Source organism: Myodes glareolus, chromosome 8 (assembly GCF_982192425.1).
Source record: "Myodes glareolus chromosome 8, mMyoGla1.1, whole genome shotgun sequence".
NCBI classification, from domain to species: Eukaryota; Metazoa; Chordata; class Mammalia; order Rodentia; family Cricetidae; genus Myodes; species Myodes glareolus.
In genome coordinates, this window is record NC_142033.1 from 1,885,534 (window position 1) to 1,909,162 (window position 23,629).

At 44.7% G+C, this 23,629-nt stretch overlaps 1 protein-coding gene across 7 annotated transcripts in view; it reads right to left on the minus strand.

Annotated features, from left to right (window-relative positions):
- The window catches only part of Rpap2 (RNA polymerase II associated protein 2), a 66,576-nt gene that overhangs the window by 32,577 nt on the left and 10,370 nt on the right, over positions 1–23,629 (minus strand). For all 7 annotated transcript variants that reach the window (XR_015002602.2, XR_007234519.3, XR_015002604.2 and 4 more), the window contains exons 7-10: positions 16,301–16,336; positions 13,732–14,638; positions 10,747–10,841; positions 8,097–8,177 (exon numbers count right to left, since the gene is read on the minus strand). Coding sequence is in view for 2 of the 7 variants with exons in the window: in XM_048447079.3 (XP_048303036.3) it covers positions 8,097–8,177; positions 10,747–10,841; positions 13,732–14,638; positions 16,301–16,336 (1,119 nt within the window). In the remaining 5 variants the exon portion in view is untranslated. The remainder of the gene's footprint in view (positions 1–8,096; positions 8,178–10,746; positions 10,842–13,731; positions 14,639–16,300; positions 16,337–23,629) is intronic.

Here is a 23,629-nt window from a genome sequence, read left to right on the forward strand (position 1 = left end):
TCAAATTTTAGTTCTTGATAAGAATTATGATTTAATGTGTCACAGAGGTAGTTCTTTATTTTATTTTGGTTTTTCAACGCAGGGTTTCTCAGTGTAACAGTCCTGGCTGTCCTGGAACTCGCTCTATAGACCAGGCCGGCCTCAAACTCAAGAGATCCACTTGCCTCTGCCTCCCCAGAGCTGGGATTAAAGGTGTGCACTGCCACCGCCCACTAAGAGACAGTTCTAAACACCTGCTCTGTTCCACAGGGCAGTCAGTGGTGCAATAATGCGCTATTATTAAGGGCTTGGTTCCCGGCTCTGAGAGTCCAGCTGCAGAGAGGAGCAGTCTCCACAAGAAGCACTCAGCTGCGCTCTTACACACTACAGCATGGGTGGTATTAAAACAGGATCATGAGACTCACGAGGAAAGTGAGACCACAGATACAGATGTCCACGGCCCGCATCAGCACCCGCTGAAGCTAACAAGGGAAGCTGCTCTGACCCTAGCTTTACCCAATACTCTAGCATTGTGACCCGTGCTTGATTGGCAGTAGGCAACAGGGATGCCATAATTACAGAAAATGAATGCTAGCTCACCAGATTCAAATCTGGGATATGTATATGTGAGTACCTTATATCTAGATACAAAGGCTTAAAGTATTTTCATTTATGTATAATGACCTATGGAAACCTTTAACAAAATATTGCTCAGAATAGAGGGAAATAAATTGCAGCATACTTAGAGTATTGAACAACCATTAATATGAATGGTCTAGACTTACGCATGCTGGAAAATCACTTTGAATGAAGCCAAATATGGCTGGCACCATTTGCATCAGTCAAGAATGGGCAAGACTAAGCACTGTGTGGACACGGCACACGGCACAGAAGTGAAAACCAAGACCAGATGGACACACACACTTCACAGTACAGGTGCTCAGGTCTTCCTCAAAGTGCCTCTCTGGAGACAGATGTCCCTGCCCCGCTCTGCTCAGCGGACGTCCATGTCTTTTTCACACCCATATTACCTCTTTCCCCTGCCTGAGAGGAAGCCCCAGCGCTCTCCACTCCAGGTGCCAGAACAGGTGCTTTACAGCCTTTACCATGAGTGAAACTTTAGAAAATTTAAAACCTATCAGTTTGTTTATCAATCTGGATTTTCTCTATAGTTTAGAACGTTTTTCAAAATTACTTAAAAGTCTAGCTATAAAAAGGCAGTACAGTATAACAGTCCGCTAATGTGGCTATTAGCCCAGCTCTGTCACTTAATGGTGTTACAGACTCCAATACCTACTAATAATATAAAATATTAAGTAGTACACACCTTTAATACCAACACTGGAGAGGCAGAGCCCAGGGAATCTCTGTACGTTTGGGGTTAGCCTGATCTATAGAGCCATTACAAGTCCAGTACATACACACACATAGTCCTTGTCTCAAAAACAACAAAAATAAACTGAACCAAACTTTGAAGAACTGGTACAGAAAGCTCCACAGAACTTCCCTCACAGGCTTTTACAAAGATCCCTCTCCCTTCACCCACCAGTGGGCTCCCACACAGCTGAGCAGAGCGATCCCTCTGCTCAGTTTCCCTTTCCCTCCCTGCATCACCCCAAACCTCCTAACCTGGGTTGCTTGGCTCCTCTCTGCAGACACTTCCTTCTGGTGATTCTATCCCGTCTTACAACACCAAGACAACTAGGGCTCCAACCTTCTGCTCTAATCTGGACCTCATTCCTGAATTCCAGTTTCTGCTTCTGGTCTACTCGGCACATGTGACACACGCACATACATTCCTCGCGCTCTGGCAGGGGCAGGCTTTCCTAGTCTTGGCACATGTGACACGCACACCCACACACTCCTCGCGCTCTGGCAGGGGCAGGCTTTCCTAGTCTTGGCACATGTGACACGCACACACACACACTCCTCGCGCTCTGGCAGGGGCAGGCTTTCCTAGTCCCGGCACATGTGACACGCACACACACACACTCCTCGCGCTCTGGCAGGGGCAGGCTTTCCTAGTCCCGCCCCCCCCCTTCATGGCTCTTTACACAGATTTTTTTCCGCTGGCCATTGCTCACTTCCCCAGATTTACCAGCATCCTAAACGTTCAACGACTACGTCAGGCTCACTCTTGTTCACACGTTTCACAGAGGCAAGAGGGGGGCATCTGGTCCCTAGGAACTGGAGTTCAGATAGCTGTGAGGCACCAGACGGCATTAAGAATTGAACTCAGGTCCTCCAGAAGGGCAGTTGGTGCTCTTAACCACTGAGCCAACTCTCCAGCCCCATTTCCAGGCTTCTTAATTTTTTTATTCTTTAGTGTATGCCACGGTGCACATATAGCGGTCAGAGTACAACTCCCTGGAGTTGGTTCACTTCTTCCAGCTCTGTGTGGGTTTAGGGGATCAGACTCTGTCCACAGGCCCGCGCACCAAGTCCTTCCACCTGCTGAGTTCTGTCAGATGATTTCAGACAGTAACAGCTCCCGACCTTACTCAGATGCGCCTCTCACTGCTGCCCATGAACTAAAATGGAAACTTTCTCAGTCTTCAGTACCACTTCAACTCTGCTCCCACTTCTTGGAAGAAATGGAGAATATACTGGAAACTGAGAAGAGTGTACGGCTACATACTAATACATTACACCAAGACATGCATACGACCCTCTGACAGGAGACATGGGCTTTTCTGTTCACTGTCGTCCTGCACGAAATAAAATGAAACCCAGCACATAACCATGAAGAGCTGAAATTCCGAGAACAGTGCGATACAGCTCCGCTACTCTTTTGGATGGGTCTCACTATACAGCCCTGAGCTAGCCTGGAGCTTACATAGATTAGCAGGCCACTGTCTCTGCCTCTGAGTACTTGGATTAAGATGTGCACCATCAGGCCTAAAATTCTGTTTTTTGTTGTTGTTAAACCTCTCGGTTTAAGGTTTCATGAGTTCCTTTTGTCATTCAGGAAAAGCAAATGTAGCACGTGTGTGATTTCTAACACTGTCCCAGGTACCAGGGAAGCACAGTAGGAGGCCGTCTTAGTCACTTTCCTATTGCCATGACCAAGGCAACTCACATGAAGTTCATGGGGGCTCACAATTTCAGAGGGCGAGGCCATGGCCACCACGGCAGCGAGCAGTCAGCAGGCACCCAAGGCACTGAAGCAGCAGCTGAGAACGACATCTGATCCCCAAGTGGGGGAGACAGGGAGTCAACCAAGAATGGCCTGAGCCCACCGCAGAGACACACCTCCTCCAGCAAGGCTACACCTCCTAATTCTTCCTAAACAGTTCCACCAACTAGAGACCAATACTCTAACATATGAGTCTGTGTTCTCATTCAAACCACCAGAAATCCTGCTTTTAGCTCGCAGTATTTCTACTACATTAGCAGACCAGCAAAGTTCTACTTGCTTTCATATTGCTGATCCACAGCCATCTCTAACTCCAGTTCCAGGGGATCAATGCCCTCTTCTGGCCCTGGGTATTAAGCACATGTTAATTTAAATTTATACACGTTTAGAAAAAAGTCTTGATTCATCACAGATAAAATTTAAAGAGGATTTTTAATGGCAGAATAGAATAGGATTTTAATTCATATCTGCTCAGACAAGCATCTTGACCAGCTTGGTTGGAGCCTTTCTGTGCTGTGACAGACACAGCCCAACTCGGGTCACAGAGCAAGTGGAGTGGTGGACAGCTCTCTACTGAGGCACGAAAGGCTCCACTCTGCATGCTGGAATCACCTAGGGGGCTTTTAAGCTATCCTACTGTCTGAGTAGAACCCTAACTAATCAGAGGACTGGTCTCCAAGGACCTCAGCATGCATTTATAGCTGTTAAAGGCTTCAGAATGACTGTTCTGCAGCTTCCTAGCACTGGCGGTCACCCGAAGAGAAAGACGCAGGAATTATGTCACCTTTTCCTACCCTCAGTGTTCACTGAGAGGAGCTCTCCACGCTCCACTGCCAGCAAGAGGGCATCTTCAGAGAAGGAATCAGACTACAGAGCCACACTTTCTCCCTGGGAGCCCCTGACATTTCCTTGAAGGCAGGGAGGAAACTTAGAGTTACAGACTCCAACCCACAGGCTTTAGAGGGTAGACAATTAAAAATAACTTACTTGACATCAAGTTTGTCTTGGAAGCAGAATTCTACAGAATTCTACCAAGATAATGTTTACTCTGGGGCTTGTTTTTCACAGATGTTGTTATTAAATTTCAAGCATCTATAAAGGCAGAGAAAGCAAAACTGAAGCTCTTGTACACTACTTCTTTTCCTGACAACAGCTACCTCCCGACCAGCCAGGTTTCACTTTCACGGCCTCACATTACTACCACCCCTACTAACCAGGGTAATTCTGAAGTCAACAGCATCAGTTCCTCACGTCTTTAGCTTATGTGAATAAGGAAAAAAGGAACTGGCAGGGATCTGGCTGCAAACAGGGATGAGAGGGAAAGTGACTAAGTTTGTACATTAAATGGACAGCACATACCCGCAGCCTGCTCGCTAGGGCTGTCAGAAGAACGTGGCTCGATGGGTAAGGGAGTTACATGGTAGATCCACACCAAATCGTCCTCAGTAATCCTACTGGGCTCTTGTACTAGTTCTAAATCGAATACCTTTGGAAGTACTCAAGTATACCCCAGCTGCTCCTCTGATATGCGTGTGAGGAAACCAGACTGACTTGGACAGGATACCAGTAAAGCTGCCAGTTCAGGGAATGGAAGCTATAATACAATTCAAATGACTTAAGGGGGTTTTTGTGTGTGTTCTTAGAAGTCAAACCTGGGCCCCATGTATACCAACCACACACTCTACCACTGAACCACACCCCCAGTCCACAAAGCAGACTTCTATCTATATTTCAGCTTTAATATCAGTTCTTCATGAGGGTGTTCCTGAAATAGCATCCTCTCCCACAAACTTGCAGAACTACCTCTGAGGTCGTTTCCTCAGAACTACCTCTGAGGTCGTTTCCTCAGGTTTACTACATGTGTAATGATTTCCAGCTTCACTGAGGGATGGTGGATAAAATCATATGTAAGTGACTACATATATTTACCAGAAGAAATCTGGGTGATCAGCACACTCTCACCTTGTACAGTTTCCTTTGTGTGTGCATAGCAGTAGCAGGACCTACTCTTAGCAAACTCTGAGCCCATGATGGAACACATGGGCTTATGCATCTGAATGCCTGTTCAGGGCCTAAACACAGAACAGACAGACATTGTTGAGCAAAGTATCTGCCTGGGGAAGAGTTAAGCTACAGGAAGAGGTGAATAAGGAAAAAAGGCAAGGCAAGTAGAGGGAAACACCACCTGAGAACAGACTGGCCTGACTCTTAAGTTCCATTAGGGAGCTCGCAGTCTAGCTCCATCTAGTGAATCAATCAGATACACCATGACATCACTGCATTAGTCCCTCAAGCTCAACTAAAATAAGTTGCCTTGTTCCTCTGCCGTTGTTAAGATTTGCTGAGAGCCAATTCATGTTTATGGAAAAGAGAGACATATCAAAACATTTAAGATATGGTAAAACGGAAGAATAGAGAGGGTGAGGACCCCGACCCGGCAGTGCGGATCCGACCCCGCAGTGAGGACCCCGACCCGGCAGTGCGGATCCTGACCCCTGCAGTGAGGACCCCGACCCGGCAGTGCAGACCCCAACCCCGCAGTGAGGACCCCGACCCGGCAGTGCAGACCCCAACCCCGCAGTGAGGACCCCAACCCCGCAGTGCAGACCTCGACACAGCAGTGCCTCAGACAATAAAACTGGAAGTTTTTGTCAAAGATTGCAGAGAAGACGGAGATGCAGTTTAGTGCTAGAGCATATATGTTCACCATATGTCAGGCATTGGGTTCCACTCCCATATCCCCCACAAACATGTGCACACACACGCACACACATCTGTTAAGTATGGGCATATATACCTATCCTATTGCTAATTTCTTGTTGTGGGGATTGAACCCACGACCTTGTACACATTAGATAACCCTGAGCTACACCCCAGCCCCAAAAGAAGTTTTCACTGTCTAATTCAGAAGTAAAGGGCCAGACAGAAAATCAAGTACTATGGTCACTGACCTAAAGCAAACAAGGACTCTTGTCAGAACCATGGACAGACTGCCTTAAAACCTGTGGGCCCCGCTCTTTATGATCTATGACCCTCCCTCTGCCGAGAGGCTTGAGATCAAAACCAAATGGCTAGTTTTATGAGCTGAGAGCGGCTGTTTTACTTCTTACCTGCCACCGAGAAACGACAGCACCATTGCTTTCAGAAATTAGGTTCTTGGCAAAGCCCGGCATGTGATGAGAACTGACTTCATGGGCTGACAGCCATATTACCAGCGCTGCTTCCAGAGACCAGCAGTGGTTTCCAACACCAAACACCCACGTTCCCATGGATGTACAGTGGTTATGGAGCAATCCTACAGTTACTTTAAAATTACAATTTGAATGACATCAGTAGCCCCACAGGAGTCAGACAACACACAATGACTAAGGCATCATGTTTCATTATTTAACTGAAATGCCAACCTTGGACGCAGAGGGAAAAGCAGTGTTTGGTAGTGTTTGAGTTGGAACCCAGCGTCTCATTCATGCTGGGTGTGCACTACAAGGTTCCCTGAGAGGACATATTCCTAGAGCTCTCTTCATGTGACATCACCAGTTAGACGCCCACTGCCTGAAGGACATGCAGGGCAGATCCTCACGAACCAGCGAGACTGTTACTATGACACTCCCTGAGAGGCCGGAACAAATCCTCAATCCCAGCATTCACACACCACGGACTTGTATCCAAACTCACCACCCTTACACAAAGTTCTGTTTCCCCTCTTGGATGTACGGTTCTATTAAAAACATAAGATGCAAAGTGTATGTTTCCATCATAAACAGGGATTTTAAAAAAAAAAAACCAAAACAAAACCCTGAGTTTTGTGATATTTGGCCTGGAGCCTCTTTTTCACAAAGCATTTATTCAAAATGTTTATGCCAATCTGAAGACCATTCTCACATCCCTGAAGTTTTGTGATCAATGATCTTTAAGTTGTATTGTCTCTGAGACAATGGTAATTAGAGAAATCACATTATCCAGGTTTATTTTTAGACATTCACATATGGACATCCCGCTAAGACTGTTCTCGTGTACATGTTTTACCAGTCAGAACTCTCACCTGCTCCTCCTTCCACAGAGGAAATCTCTGTCCCCTCTCTGTAGCTCTAGTGCTCCAAGGTCTCCCACGACCCAGTGTTAAATCACGCACTACCCGCCCCGTGTGCTCGCAGGCGAGCGTCCTGGAGGACCAGCTGGCCTCCGTGTAGCCACAGGGCCAGTCTCCACCTGAGAACGTGCCAAGTGGCATGGACCAGCAGCCGCAGGGCCAGTCTCCACCTCCTCAGTGCAGAGACTATTCACGCACACAACTTCGCTAGCCTTTTCATTTTTAAAAAAATTTGGCTTTTGGGGACTTGTTGTGGTTTGAATAGGAATGACCTTCATAGACTCAATGTGTTTGAAGGCTTGGACCACAGGGAATGACACTATTAGGAGATGTGGCCTTGTTAAAGGAAGTGTGTCACGTGGAGGTGGCAGTCTTGGACAGTCTCTTTCTGCTGTCTGGGGATCAAGATCTCACTCTCCTCTCTAGCACCGTGTCTGCCTGCATGCGCCATGTGGACCGCCATGACCTCTAAACTATGAGCCAGCCCCAGTTAAATGTTTTCCTTTATAAGAGTTGCCTGTGGGCTCTTCCCAGCAATGGAAGCTGTAATTAAGACAGCAGTGAACTCAGGTCACTGTGCCGCCAAGGCCAGCACTCTACAGACAGCAGCATCTCCCCATCCTGTACGTCTTCCTCTTAAACGCAGTTTACTTTACAAGCAAGCTAGCCAAAGAAAAACTGGTCAAAAATTGAGCCAATAAGGATCTGTATCCAATAGGAAACACAAGTACTGTCCAGAGGAGGAGAGAATAGCACTGAGTGCTCATCGGGGCAGATGTGGGTCCACAAAGGCAGAGCACAGACTTTCCTGCCTTAGCCTCCCCATGGACTGCACAGGAGTCAATGCAGCTAAAATAACAGAGCAGGAAAAATGACAACATTCACATTTACCTGAAAGTCTGAACAAGACTTTTAAGTTCAGAGTAAATATCGCCTATTGTAATCTGAAGAGGACCCAAAAGTCCAGGCAATCTGAAACAAATAAACAAAAAAAATTACACATTATATAAAGCTAGAACACATATTGGTTGGATAATCCTGCCTCTGGCTTCCCATGGCCACAAGCGACACTCAGGTAGAAGCAGGGGTAAGCTACATCTAACCAGTGAGATGTCAAAGGAGCATTATTCTAACTCCAGCCGTGTGTCTGCGCTAAAGCGTGCAAAGCCCCGACACGCAAACCCTCTCTGGCTGCAGCTCAGGACCCCAAGGGCAGGCCAGTACAGATGCCTGAATACCACCGCCTGTACCTCTTTCTGTGCCTAGTTTCTTACCAAAGAGCAACCTGTCCTCACCTTTAGTTCCATGGTTTTATCACTAAAGCATTACCCTCTGAATAATGATATAAACACTATTCCAACAAACATGAGAAGAAGGCTGTATACACATTTTAGTGAAAACTTGGAGATAAACTTATCATTAGGTGATTTATATGATACATTTAGTAACCCCCTTTTAAAAAAAAACTTTTAAAATAGCACAGACTGTTTTTGAAAATGTAAAATGATAAATGTTAGATGAAAAATGCATACACCATATAACACATTTGAAATAAAAGTACACAATGCTTATTATATACAAATATACTTCATTCCTTCTAAAGTTATTTTTTATTATAACAGGAAAGCAAAGGAATACACACACACACACGAGACAGAATAAGACACATATGCAGAGCCTAACATATGGACATGCTCAATCTATATTAACTTAAACATTTATTCAAAATGTAAATTTCAGAGTAGTTCTTCTTCATGGTCAATTTTTTTTAGACTGAACCAAATCAAGATACAATGTCACATCAGGCATGGCGGCACTCCCTCAATCCCGGCACTCGGGGGCAGAGACAGAGATAAGAAGATCTCTCTGAGTTAGATGGTTGCCTGGTACATACATAGTGAGTTTCAGGCCAACGATAGTGAGACTGTTTCCAAAAGACCATTAACCAAACCAACAAACTGGCCAACTAAAGATCCCAATGCTAATCAGAAAGGAGTCCAGGTGTAGCTTAGAGATATGCATCTTAAAGACAGCTGTATTTCCCATTGTTGCACCAGTAAGACAGCTGTACTTCCCATTACGTCACCAGTAAAACAGCTGTACTTCCCATTACATCACCAGTAAGACAGCTGTACTTCCCATTACATCACCAGTAAGACAGCTGTACTTCCCATTACATCACCAGTAAGACAGCTGTACTTCCCATTACATCACCAGTAAAACAGCTGTACTTCCCACTATAGCACCAGTAGTGTTTTATATCTTGGCTGCTCAAAAATATTATGCTTCCAGAAAATGTTTTTCCTCTTTTCAAAATACTGCAAAAGCGAGACTTCTCTGTACACAACTGGTGTGGGAGAATTGTCTGTATTCTGTCAATCATGTATTTTAATAAAACGCTGATTGGCCAGGCAGGCAGTATAGGCGGGAAAGCCAGACAGGAAGTAGGGGTGGAGCAAAGAGCCTGGGAATATTCTAGGACGCAGGAAGCTCCCTCTCCATTCCTGCCCAGGCCACCGAAGAGGCAACATGTGAGCTGCCACGCTGAGAAAGGTACTGAGCCATGCGGCTAACATAGATAATGATAATGGATTAATATAAGTTACAAGGACTAATAAGAAGCCTGACCTAATGGGCCAATCAGTTTATAACCTTATGGAGTCTTGTGTGTGATTTTCCTTGGTAATTGCCGGCTGTGGGGTACCGGGTGGGACAGATACCCCAACAAGCCGGCCCTCATGTTACACACAACTCCTTACACAGTGGTGGAAACAGTCCGTGTTTTCTTGCTAGAAGAAGGAAATGCAGGTTTAAAAGTCCAAGGTGAACCTTCTACCTCTGGAGAAAAGACCTAGAAACTCTTTGATTGATTGACTGATTCACTGATCTATTTTTTTTTTATTTGTTTTTGGTGCAAGGTTTCTCTGTAGCTTTGGAGCTTATCCTGGAACTCACTCTAGACCAGGCTGGGCTCAAGCTCACAGAGATCCACGTGCCTCAGCCTCTCGAATGCTGGGATTAAATGAGTGTGCCACCACTTCCTGGCTACTTTTTTATTTTAAAAAACAAAAACAAGAGCAACTTTTAAGTGTTATCTGTGACTGGGGTAATTTAAGAACAATCCTTTCCTTCACAGGATGCTTCAAGCCAAAGTGCAGGTCGAGCGCAGTTCCGCGCTGTGGCGGACGGGCGCTGTGGCGGACGGGCGCTGTGGCGTCGCGCAGCTCCTGACTGCTCCCCCGGAGCTGGGGTTCCTAGGCTTCAACAGCTCTCACTCGTTGCTGGCATAGGAAGGAGTGGGGTATTTTGTCTTTCTACTCTACAGTCTCAGTTTCTAAACCCTTTATGATAGTCCTGTGTCATCTACAAAAAGAATTTAGTACCGAAAAATATCTGGAAAGACACAATCTTAAAACGGGAATTTTCAAGTGAGGAAACTCATGGAAGTTTTTCACATTATCTTTAAAACAATTATAAACTCACGAAAACATTCAGTTAATTTAAATCTTTTACCAAGCCAGAATGACACATCCATACTTACACTTTGCTCAATTTTTCAAGAACAATCCGTCTTCTAATCTGGTTCTGGGAGCTTGAATCAATCAGTGGGAAGCTGGTATCACGCTGAAACCCATTCTTAAACAAAGCAAACAGAAAAATAACCAGGTATTGTTTTCTTTCTATGAGTAGAGCAATAACATTAAGCATAAAAGCTGACTCCTTTACTATAGAAACAGTCTTAAGGATTTAAACATTTAAACCTGAGCATCAGCTGAGTCACTATCAGGTTGATGAACCTGCCTGGCCCACCCACCCTCTATTGTCTCCTCTGTAAAATGCTGAATAATAAAAATGTACATAATAAATGTACACTTGAGGATTAACATCAACAATTGCTTAGAACTTGAGGGAAAGTCATGTTTTCAGAAATGATCATCCAAATGAACTAGCAATGAGAAAGTAGAAAAGAAAAACAAAAGGAAGCAAACCCACTTTGTGTCTGTTTGAATGCACGGCAGAACTAGCGAGGTAGTGAAGAATTTGGGTTGAGCCCCTGGAGAGGTAGCTCAGGAGAGCACACAGACGAACCCTGGAAGAGGTGATTTTTTTTCCCTAACAAATACCTGAGCAGAGTTTTTCTAACAGAAATGACAGTTCAGGGCATGCCAAAAAAGGAGGGTTATGGGTAATACTCTCCAAATGGGGGTCAAGACTTAGCAGGCGCACACTCTAGGAGTAAGGCAGAAGAGAAGACTGACTGACTCCTAAGGGCTGTTGCCGTCACCTAGTCAGCTCCACTCCAGATAAGGTTATGGTGATGTGGGACTGAAGAAATCTCATGAGAATGAACAGATCCGTCCTAGGAGATAATAATATCCTGTATCTCAGGTGATTGGCTCAGACTCATGATCCTGCCTTAGCCTTCCAAACACTGAGATTACAGGCATGTATCACTACACCCGGTTTGCAATATTTTAATATACAATTTTGATTGATAAAATATGACAATATAAATATAAAATATATATATATAATTATTATATATAATATAAATATAATAAAAATCAGGAGCATTAGCCCATTGAAGCCAAACTCTCAGGGATTCAGATAATGAAATTATATTACTGTTAAGAGATGTATTGTATAAGCTATATAAAGTTATCATCTTCAAAGGAAAATAACAGCTGAAAATTCTAGCAGACAACTGGAACTATAAAGAGCCAATGGATGGTCCAGAACTGAGCAACACACCATTGGAAAGCACTCACTCGCCAGACGGGACAGCAGAGCCACATGCTCCCAGGCGACTTCATAACCAGTGTCCATATGAAGTGCATGAGGGGGCTAGCGTCAGGGCCACTGCGCCTCTGACATCTCTCCTGGGAGGCCTACACCGGAGATTCAAGCCACTACTCCCTCCGGCCTCCTAGCGGCATGTGGCCTTGGTGCTAGAGCTCATGAGAGATAGCAGGCAGGCTAGCGCTGGGAGCAGCTGCAGTAACCCCCAGTGCGGACAGATGGACTTCCGCCTTACAAAGCCGGACCTGGAGGGACTTTCCTTGGATTGCTGGTCCCTGTTCTTTTCCCTCAGGAAAGGCACACACAGCTCATGGGACACAGCCCTGGGTACTCGGGGACCACACTACTTATGCAATGGGCACACTCCTGGGTAATGAAAGAATGAGCCACAGTGACACACAACAGCACCAACACATAAAAACAAGCCAATCAGTGTTCTGTGAAACATGGACAGCAAAGAGTATAGACTGCTCAAAACTGGCAAAAGTAATCTATTTAACAGTAATTCTGAAGAGGCAGTGCTGGGAGCAGACACTAATGGTATCCAGTTTCCTTATACGGAAGCACTTCCTGGTCTGGGTAGCGATGTCATGGGGTGCTCACAGTAAACATTAACCATCTGTACACTTGCTGCTGAATGCCAATGCAAACGCCACATTCAGTTCCACACTGGGGCCAGACTTCGGACACCGGTTTTTCCTTCGTAAGGAAAACTGAAGCGATGCTAGCATTTATGCAGTCGCTGGAGGAGACAGAGTTCCTCCGAGCTTAATGTAAGTTTTGGATACTGTCTAGTGTTGATACTGTGATTGCAAGGATGGGGAAGGGTTTGGCACAAGTCTGTAAAGATCCGAGAAATTCCTATATCATTCTATTTCTACCTTCCCTCCCCAAATCTCCAACTGAGTTTTCAATCTTAGGGCAACATCACTGACACCTCTTTCAATAACAGAGTTTTATGCTAAATCAAGACTGTTACCCACTCCTCTCCACGCTATGTGACTTCCCAGATAGCACATGTGAATCACAACTACACAACGGGAACATTACAAGGTCCTCCCTACACCTCAGCCTCCACAGGTAACGACTCTGTACACAGCTACTCTATGTCACACACTCTGAACAAATGTCAACGGAAGCTATGGAAAGTCCCATATACAGAGCAGCAGACGGCCAAGTGGATCTCTATCCATTACTTCCCAGTGAGTCCCTTTACACAGCATTCTCATCAGTGACATTCCATCTGTGTGTTTGTGAGGTGTGTTTTATGTGTGTGCATTCAGGGGCACGTGGAGGCCAGAGGTCAATGCTGCATGTGTACTCTAGCACGGTTTCCCACCTTAGTTTCTAGAGAGCCTCTAACTGAACGTGGAGATGTTTCCTCTAGACTGGCTGATCAGGGCACCTGGAGTCCCCCTGACTCCGTTCCTTCGCTTGCCTGGCAGTGGGTAGCAGATGCACACCACTGCGCCTAGAGTATGGGTGCTGGGGGTCTGAACTCAGGTTCTGAGGCTTGGGAAGCAAGCACCTTCTCCCATGAGCCAACTCCCCAGTCACGTCTGTAACATTTCACACAGACACGCTAACGGAACAGTACCTCGGAAAGCATTTGACTACCTAAGCAACCAATCTACCCTACAGCAAATAGCATGAGCCATGCACCCAGATTTGCTTTGCTGAGTTCTCCAAATGTGAGCAGCCTACAAACATCCATCAGAAGACATACCTCTCCTGGGTCCTGCGACTTGGTAGCTTCCTCATTTAAAACGTAGCGTCCTCTGTAGAACTCCCTGACCCTCAGATTCAGCATTTCCGTTTCTTTTTTCAAGTTCTCGTAACTTGGCAGTGGCTTAGTGGCCGTGTCTGAGCCTCTAAAGGGTAGTGTCTCATCTAAGCTGTTCTGGGGTTGGCTCACGGCAGGACCACCACTAGCTGGTTCACAACTCAGGTCATCTTCATCGAGTTCTTCATCGGGTACGGGGGCTGAAGGTGGTTTTGGGCACGTGGAGGCATGATCTGGGCCATACAAAAACTTCAACGTTTCTTCTGTCTTCCATTCAGTCAAGGTGTCCTTCAGAACTCGAAGTAAGCTTGCCTTTGCGACCTCAGGACCCTGCCCTAGGCCAGGGGCTGACCCAGACCCTTGGTTAGATTTGGCAAATTTGACCCTGAAATGCTCAGCACTTTTCTTGCTTATCCCTACAAGAGTGACTTCTGACACACTGTGTCTACTGTCGGAAACTGCTGAAGGGCCAGGTGAGGGAATCTGAGGATTTTCTTTCTTGGAAGGAAGTTCACAAGCAGCCACTTTCTCCTGACCACCCAATCTGCAGTTACCCAGCCGCTCAGTGACATCCGCCACTGTCTGCTCTTTGTGCCTGGAGGTCACTTTCTGACCAGCGTTCTTCTTCCTTACACTGCTCTCTCTGTGCGGCTGTGGCCTCGTGTCTGCTGCCCTTGGTCCGTGTCCTGGGAGAAGCGAAGAGACGAAGTCTTGCTCGTCATCTGTGGTGTGATCACACCAAGCGCTGGGAGCCGTGGCTTCACACTGGGCTTCACGAGCACCAGGACCATCAATGTCTGCTGCTGTGACGGCGTCACTGAAGAACTGGACGACTTCTCCAGAACGGCCACTGTAAAGGAAAGACAAGCAAAACCAATTACAACGGGATTTCCCCAGTTACATTCCGGAATTTCCATCCCTTAGACATAGCCTTACTTATACTCTCTCACATAAACTTCAGAAGGCTATAATTTCTCCAAACCTAATACATGTTTGCTACAATTCTTTTCCAGATTTCCTTTGTCTGTTTTGAAACATTTCACAGTTCTTTTGTTTGTTTGTTTTTCAAGATGGGGTTTCTCTGTGTACAGCCCTAGCTGTCCTGGAACTCACTCTGTAGACCAGGCTGACCTCTGCCTCCCTCAGTGCTGAGATTAAAGGCGTGCACCATCACCACCGGGCCAGCCCCATTTTATAATTCTTAAAGCAGTGCAGCAAACAAACACTATTACATTTTAAGGACACGATCCTGTTCAATGATTTTGATTTTTGCTTGAAAAAAAATGAAGATTATTTTCTAGCTCCCGCTGACCATTATACAGAAAATTCCATGGAATAAAAAACACAAAGGTCAAAACAGAAGATGAAGTTGGTATATCAATATTATTCAACGAAAGATATTTAAATTTGAAAACTCAGGAGTAACAGCAGAATGCAAACAAGTATGGATAACATCTGTGAATTATGGATAACACCTCTGATTCTATCTTTCACTTTTCAGATTCAATTGAAATAGGATTAAGAATTCTGAAGGAGTGAAGGCAAATATGCGGAGACAAACGAGAGTGCTGAGCGGCTGTTCTCAAGCACCTGTCAGAGCTCTCCTGTGGGGAAGCAGCACAGTGTGGGGAGGAGGGAGGCAAAGAGCTAAAAGTGAGGTCCTACTGGAAATCTGAAAGACTCCAGCATCTGTAACCTGCACCGCCAGGCAAGTGACTGCTGGGTGAGAAGAAAGCAAGCAGCGTAGGTTCAGGAAACAAGACTGCGGGCTGAGAAGTGGCTCAGCGGTTAAGACCACTTGCGCTGAACTTGGATTCCAGTCCCAGGACCCACAAGTGGCTCATAATTGCCCAGAACTTCAGTTCTAGGGAATCCAATGCCCTCTCATGGCCTTCCTGGGCAGACACTTAAACATACAAAAAAGTGAAACAAATAAAAATACAGTTAGAATGAAACTGGTAGTTTATGTCTCATTATTTCTCTTGAGGTTTTACGGCGTTCACTTTACACTAGGTTAAAACCATAAAGGTGTCCACCAATTAACAAGAGTCTCTTCTCTGTGACTGAGAACCAGGGACGTTTAATTGAGAGCAAGAAGGATCTGCTCTGAGCAATGACTGCTGTTGAGCTTTGCGGTGGGGTTAGGAAAGACAAACCTACAACCTGCGTTTACACTGATGCTCTAGATATTTTTTTCAAATAACTAAGCAACACATTAATATCTTAAAATCCTGTGAGACCACAAAACCCTTTCTCAAATACAATGTGCACCGCCTCACCAACAAAGGGACCACATGAGATGGAGGCTGTATTTGTGTCTGTTTCAACAGGTTCAATTAGACGTCCTCCCTGGGACAGCTGGGTAATAAATCAGACAGATTAAACAAATCGTCTTTCCCTCACAAAAGAAGACGCTGAACATGTCACACGTTCTCTGTGCCACAGCCGCACAGGACGTCCAGGAGCCCACGCCACCTGGCCACTCAGGCCGGTGAAGCTGATTCGAACGAACCTTTGTCCTTCCTTCAGCAGCTGGAACTCAGGGGGCCTGGAACAAACCAGAGAGAGGAGACTGAAGGTGACACATCAAACACAGTCAAGGGTTTGCTGCAACCGTACTGCACAGGAAATATTACTGAAGGAGTAATAAATGAAGATTTTTTTTTTAAGAAAAAAAATAAAGGGCAAAGTACTAAAAATACACGCAAAAAAAATCTGGATTCAATTGTTTTGTTTTTTACCTAAAAGTTAGTCATTTTCAGAATTAAGCTCAAATTCCATGCACCTGTATAAGCAGACCACTCTCTTCTCTAAATCCCTGTCACTGTCAGTTCTGGTTAATCAACTATTTTGTTTCTTATTGTCAGAACGGTTATGAAAATGTTTTATTGAGCATATGTTTAAGTTACACTAATCCCCCAGATCCTTGAAGAGGCAGAGACTATGCAATTCTTATCCAATCAACCTAACTTCTGAGGTAGCAATCATTTTGTACTATGACTTTTTTTTTTTTTGAGATGGTCTTACTATATATCCCAAAGCTGGGACTAATGGTGCCACCATACCAAACATGAGTGTTTGTGCAACCTGTGTGTGCAGTGCCTGGAGAAGGCAGAAGAGGGTGTCAGGAAAGTTAGAGGTGGAGTTACAGACAGTCGTGAGCTGCCGTGTAGTTGTTGGGAACCAGTCCTCTGTGAGAGCAGCAAAGTGCTCTTCCCCACTGAGCCACCTCTCCAGTCCCTGTACAAATCAAGTAAGTTAAACTTAATTCCATGAATAATTTGGTATATAATATCAGAAATCACATTTGAGGGCGGGTTTCCCTTTCGTACCTTAGCCAATTGAAACAGGTCATTCCCCAGCATCTCAACTCTTGTAGCTCCCCCTGCCTTCTACTCACCGACTCCTCAGCTACAGACAGACTGTTGTTCCATTGCTACTGACTGTGTCTCTACCCTCTCCTACTCTTCCCACCTATGCCCTCACTCATGTATCCAGATATAGATATGTCACTCTAATATATATCACACCAATGACATATCATACTAATATAGCAATATATCACTCACAAAGGCATATCACATATATGCATATATCACACACATGTACATATCACACACATGAAATATCACTCACACATAAATATGCACAAATTTCATAGTAATTTTTTGTCAAACAGATTTCTGTTATAAAAAATCAGACTCATCATAATTCAAAAGAACATGTTAAATATATGAGAGATACATGAACAGGAAATCAGAAATGATGTTGAGCCAATCAAGAAAAGATCGAAAGGAATGATCTCATCTGGTCTATGTACACAGTTTATAGCTAAAGACATTTGAAGTTAAACCTATGAACCTCACTCTTTATACCTGCCTTTCTTTTCTAAAACAGGAAGCCATGCTTAAACCCGCCCTCTGAACATGCAAACACACTGTCCTTCAGGAGTCCACTTCGCTAACATCTTTGTTGTATGCTTCCTTTAAAGAAGTCTGTACTTGAGCTGGAGAGAGGGCTTTGAGGGAAGAGCACTGCCTGCCCTTCCAGAGGACCTGGGTGTGATGCCAGCACCGATGAGAGGGCTCACAGCCATCTGTAACTCTAGTCCCAAGGAACCTGTGTGCTTTCTGGACTTGATGGGCACTGCATGCACATGGTACATAAACATACATGTAGACAGAACACCCAAACACATAAAGTCTGCACTCATTTTCGGCTCCATATCTGCCACCCAGTTATCAACTTCTGTCTCCTGGAATCTACACCCATTACTTGTCTTAAATGGCTCTTCATGGCAACCATTTTTTTTTATTGTTGTTTTTCTTTTTTAAAGTAGAGGGAAGAGAACCATTCTAAAAGCAAGAAGAGTGGACTAAACCATAGAGGCAGGCAGGGAGAAAGAGAGAAAAATTATAACAAAGAGCAGACCATTGCATTTGCAGTGAAGAGAAAGAACTGAGAGCATGGGAAGAAACCAACGCTAACAGGGAGACCAACAAGCTCACGTGTTCGAGCAAAGTGGGTTAAACGTACTGGAGGTTGGAGGTTGGGATTGATGTTGAAAGCAAGTAGAAAGACCTGAGTGGATTAGATAACACAACTGGGAAAATGAGGAGCAGTTGTGATTAGGGCCAATGGAATGCCGGACATACGGCTTTGGTTCCAGATGGACACGGGCGGGTGGGTATTAAGGTATATGTGTATTTATGTATCTATCTATTTTTGAGTTTCGCTATGTTTCAGGCTAGCCTGGAACCATTACAAAATTCAGCTAGCCTGAAATCTACCCTTCTCCTGCCTCAGCCTCTCAAATGCTAATATTACATATGCGAGCCAGCATGTCTCCTCCATACCTGCATTACAACCCCAGCCCTTTTGTGCAAGTCTATTACTGCATGTTTAAGTTCCACGGTTCCTAAAGTACGTAGTTTAACAACCCCAGACAACCAAAATGTTATTGGTCTTGAAAACTTTCTCAGTAACATTCAGCAATCCAAGTACAGGGGGAAAATGACTGGACCTTGGGAGGTGGAAAGAGCAGGAAGTTAGACAAGAAAGAATTTGGAATTCTTCGAGGGCAAGGCTGTAGCTGCCGAATGTGGAGTCTGAGAACAAATATGCTAAGAGTCTGTCAGCCCAGAAGAGCAGAGCCAGAGAGGGTCAGGAGGAGGTCGCAGCCGGCTGAGGGCTGCAGACAAGATCAAAGCTGTGGTCAGTCAGCTAGCGCCACTGTGTCTAGTCAGGAAGCAGAGAGCAATGGATGCATGCTGCAGCCATACAGCTTGTCTTCTCCATCATCCCAACCAAGGAAGGTGCAGTTCACAGTGGGTGCATCTCACCACCTCTCTTAAGGTAAACTAATCCCAGCCCCCAGGGGAGTATGCAGAGAAGCCCCCGCCCAGGTGATTCTAGATTCTCCTAAGCTGAGAGTTAACTCTAACCACCACAACAGGTTTCTAAAACTGCGGTAAAGGGGCTGATGATGCAACTTGGAGGTGGAGCCATTTAGAAATGCCAGGCCTTGGGCTTAAGGGGTAGCAGTGAATTATGAAGGGCGGCACAGTCGGATGTGGAGAACAAGAAGTCATCATTTAAGGGATGTTCTGTGCTGTTCAGTACATTTCTACAGCTGCTCAGCTGTCACCACTGCTGTGGCTGTAGTGTGTCACCATTACAGACCGTCTCCACGGTTCACATACTATTTCAAACGATCCTCCAACTGCCAGCTGTTTTCACAGGTAAGGAAAGGGGAACCTTGGATCACAGAGCCGAGAGTCAATGGAGATTAGAATTTAGGTCTTACTTCAAGTTCAGCTCTTTCCACGGCATGCTGCTCTAGTGTCAGGAAAACAACAAGCCCCCTGCCTCCGCCTCCCAAAAATACCTGAGGAAAACTTGGTTTGCTCCTCTTGGCTGTGTCTGACAAATCTTACTGTCCTTGCTTCTGTTCCCTCTGACTTTACAGACAGACTTAGTCAACCTTGTTACTGGGAGACTGTTTGGTTTTTGGTTTGGTTTTGTTTTTCAAGATAGGGTTTCTTTGAGCAATAGCTCTGGGTGTCCTGGAACTATCTCTGTAGACAAGGCTGGCCTCGAATGCTGGGATTGTAGGTATGCATCACCACACTGGGTTTATTAGGTAGTATTTTAAGTGACTTTAGTGCCTTTGTTGGTCCCTAACCTATAAATTGAGTAATGGTAGCACACTGCGACCAACAAGATGTTTATTACTGTTGTGTGCACTTTTATAGAGAATGAGACAGGATACACTGCCTTTTCTATCCTTTCTTAGATGAAGTTAAAATTATTTGTGCATGTTAAAATTGTTATTTCTCTTCATGCTAAGTATTTTCTTCATAATTTATGTTGCCCTGGTGATCGTTCTGGAAGCTCAATTAGAAAACACAAAACTAGTAACTACTCTACTTAAGACATGTTTTCAAAATGATTATTCATAAATTTTTTTTTTATCTAGAAAGACCATGCTTGCACCTAGTACCCAGGTTAAGCCCACCCTACAAACCACCAACACTTCCTCAGAGCCTGCCCAGCCTACCCAACAGCTCCCTGTCTCCTCAGTATCCTATTCCAGCCCACAACTCATATTACAAGATGGAGAGATCTCCCATGATCATGGATTGATAGGATTAACATAGCAAAAATGGCCATCATACCAAAAGCAATCTACAGATAATGCAAGTCCTATCAAAATTCCAACACAATTCTTTACAGACCATGAAAGGTCAACTCTCATCTTCATATGAGAAAACAAAAAACCAGAATAGCTGAAACAATCATGTACAATAAACGAACATCCAGAGGCATCATCATCCCTGATTTCAAACTTTACTACAGAGCTATAGTAATAAAAATCACATGGTTTTGGCAAAAAAAGGACAGGTTGATCAATGAAATGGAACTGAAGACCCAGAAATAAATCCACACAGCTATGGGTACCTGATTTTTTTGATAAAGAAGCCAGAAATACACAATTGGAAAAAAGAAAGCATCTTCAACAAATGGTGCTGATTTAACTGGATGCCAGCATGTAGAAGAATGCAAATAGATCCATATCTACCACCCTGCACAAAACTCAAGTCCAAACGGATCAAAGACATAAAACTAGACACACTAACAGCCTTGAATGCATTGGCACTGGAGACAACTTCCTGCACAGAACACCAATAGCATAGGCACTAAGAACATCAATAAATGGGACCCCATGAAACTGAAAAGCTTCTGTAAGGCAAAGGATATCGTCAATAGGACAAAAAGTCACCTACAGACTGAGAAAAGATTTTCACCAATTCTACATCCAGTGAAGGGCTAATATATAATATAAAAAAACACAAAAAACTGAATATCAACAATTCAAATAATTAAGTTAAAAAATGGGGTTACAGATCTAAACAGAGAATTCTCAGCAGAGGAATCTCAAATGGTTGAGAAGCACTTAAAGAAATGTTCAACATTCTTAGCCATCAGGGAAATGCAAAGCTAAATGACTCTGAGATTCAATCTTACACCTGTTAGAATGACTAAGATCAAAAACACAAGCAACAGTTCATGCTGGAGCAAAAGGAACACTGCTCCATTGCTGGTGGGTATGTACACTTGTACAGCCACTATGGAAATCACTGACGGTTTCTCAGAAAACTGGGACCCAATCTACCAAGATCCAGCTTTACCACTCCTGGGCACAGACCAAAGGGCACTGCATCCTACCTCAGGCTCACCTGCTCAGTCATGTTCCCTGCAGGTTTGCTCATAACAGTCAGAATCTGGGAGCAACCTAGATGCTCCCCAATGGAAGAACAAATAAAGAAAATGTGGTTCCTTTAAACAATGGAGTACTGCTCAGATGTTAAAAACAATGACATCATAAAATTTGCAGGCAAATGGGTTGAGCTAGAAAAAAATCATCCTGAGTGAGGTAACCCAGACCTATAAAGTAAAACATGTATGTACTCACTTATATATGGACATTAGCTGTTAAATAAAGGATAATTACACTATAATCCACAGACCCAGAGAATCTAACTTGTTAGGAGGGCTCAAGAGCGGACACACAGATCTCCCTTGGAAGGGGATAAATTTTACAGGTAGACCGGGGGCAGATGGGGATGGGAACAAGAGAGATCAGGTAGGGGTGGGGTGGTGGGAGAGAGTACTGGAGAGATGACTGAAATCTGGGGCATGGAAGGGGCTGATATAGAAACCTAGTGCAGTGGAAACTCCCTGGACTCTGCAAGAGTGACCCTAGAGAAGTCTCGTAGTCGTGGAGACTGAACTGGCCATCTTCCATAACCAGGCAAAGTTTCCAGCAGGGGGGCTGGGACATCAACCCAGGATTGCCTGCAAGATACACTGGTCCCACTTGAGACCCATGCCCTGAGAAGAAGTCCACCCCTGACACTGCTGAAGGGCCAAAATCAGAGGCTGGACAGCCTAGAGACTCAGGATAAGAACAATCAGGGCTGGAAAAAAAAAAAGGAGCCAATGAAATGATTCCTAATGTTACTCTGCTATACTCACAGATTGATGTCCAGCCCAACTCATCAGAGAAGCAGCATCCAGCAACTGATGGAAACAGACGCAGACACCCACAGCCAAATACTAGGCAGAGCCAGGCAAACCCTGCACAAGACAGGGAGGAAAGACGGTGGGAGCCAGAGGAGTTGAGAACACAGCCTACAGAGTCAACTAAGCAGGGTTCCTAGGGGATCACAGGGGCTGAAGTGACTATTGCAGGCCCTATATGTGTCTGAGCTTGGTATTTTGTGGGGCTCCTTAAGAGTGGGAGTGGGGGATGTCTCTGACTCTTTTGCCTGCTCTTGGGACCCTTTTCCCCCTACTGGGCTGCCTTGTCCAGCCTTGACATGAGGGCTTGTATCTAGACTTAAGGTTTATGCTGTGTTTCGTTGACATCTCTGGGAGGCTGCTCTTTTTGTTTTTTTTTTTAAGGAAAATGAAGGAGGAGTGGATCTGGAGGAGAGAGGAGGTGGGGAGGTGTTGAACTACAGTTGGGATGTAATGTATGAGAGAATAAAGATTTTATAAATAATTTATCCTATTTTCACTAAAGTCAAGCTAGGTGACTAATATAATTATTTTCATATTTTGGCTTTTCGAGACATGATTTAGTCTCAAACTCACAGGTAGTGGAGAATGACCTTCAATTCCTGATCCCTCTGCTGAAACCTTAGAAATGCTGGGCTCACAGGTATGCCACTGCACCTGGCTCAAGAGCAGTGGTTCTCAGCCTTCCTAATGCTGTGACCTTCAGTGCCGTTCCTCACGTTGGTGACCCCCACCATAAAATTATGTTCACTGCTACTTGATAACTGTAATTTTTCACTGTTATAAGTCATAATGTAAATATCTGGTATGAAGGATATGTGATCCCTGTGAAAAGGCCGTTTGCCCCTCCCCACATACAGATATGTATGTGTATGTGTGTGCATCACTTGAAAAGTATCTATTATATTACAGCTGGTTGCCAACAGTCCTCCCTGTGGGGGCCTCAAAGCTCCTCAGACACAGTGAAATCTTTTCAGAAGGAGTTCATTCTGATCTCTGAGCAGAGGTGGCTGCTCAGGAAGAGGTTATAAAAGTTGCTCTGCAGAGGTTTTTGGCTTCCTCCCCTCAGATTATGCATGATTATTGCTGAGAACTGATATGTAAAAATCCCCAGCTCTAGGCCACATGATGCGTTTAGCTCTGTCAGCATTAACCATTCACCCAGATGCGATATTTAAAGACAAAATCAGCTGCTCAACACTTGTCCTTCCTTTTTAGATTTTAACTCATAATTCTAGAAAGTCTTGCCCCAAGCTCT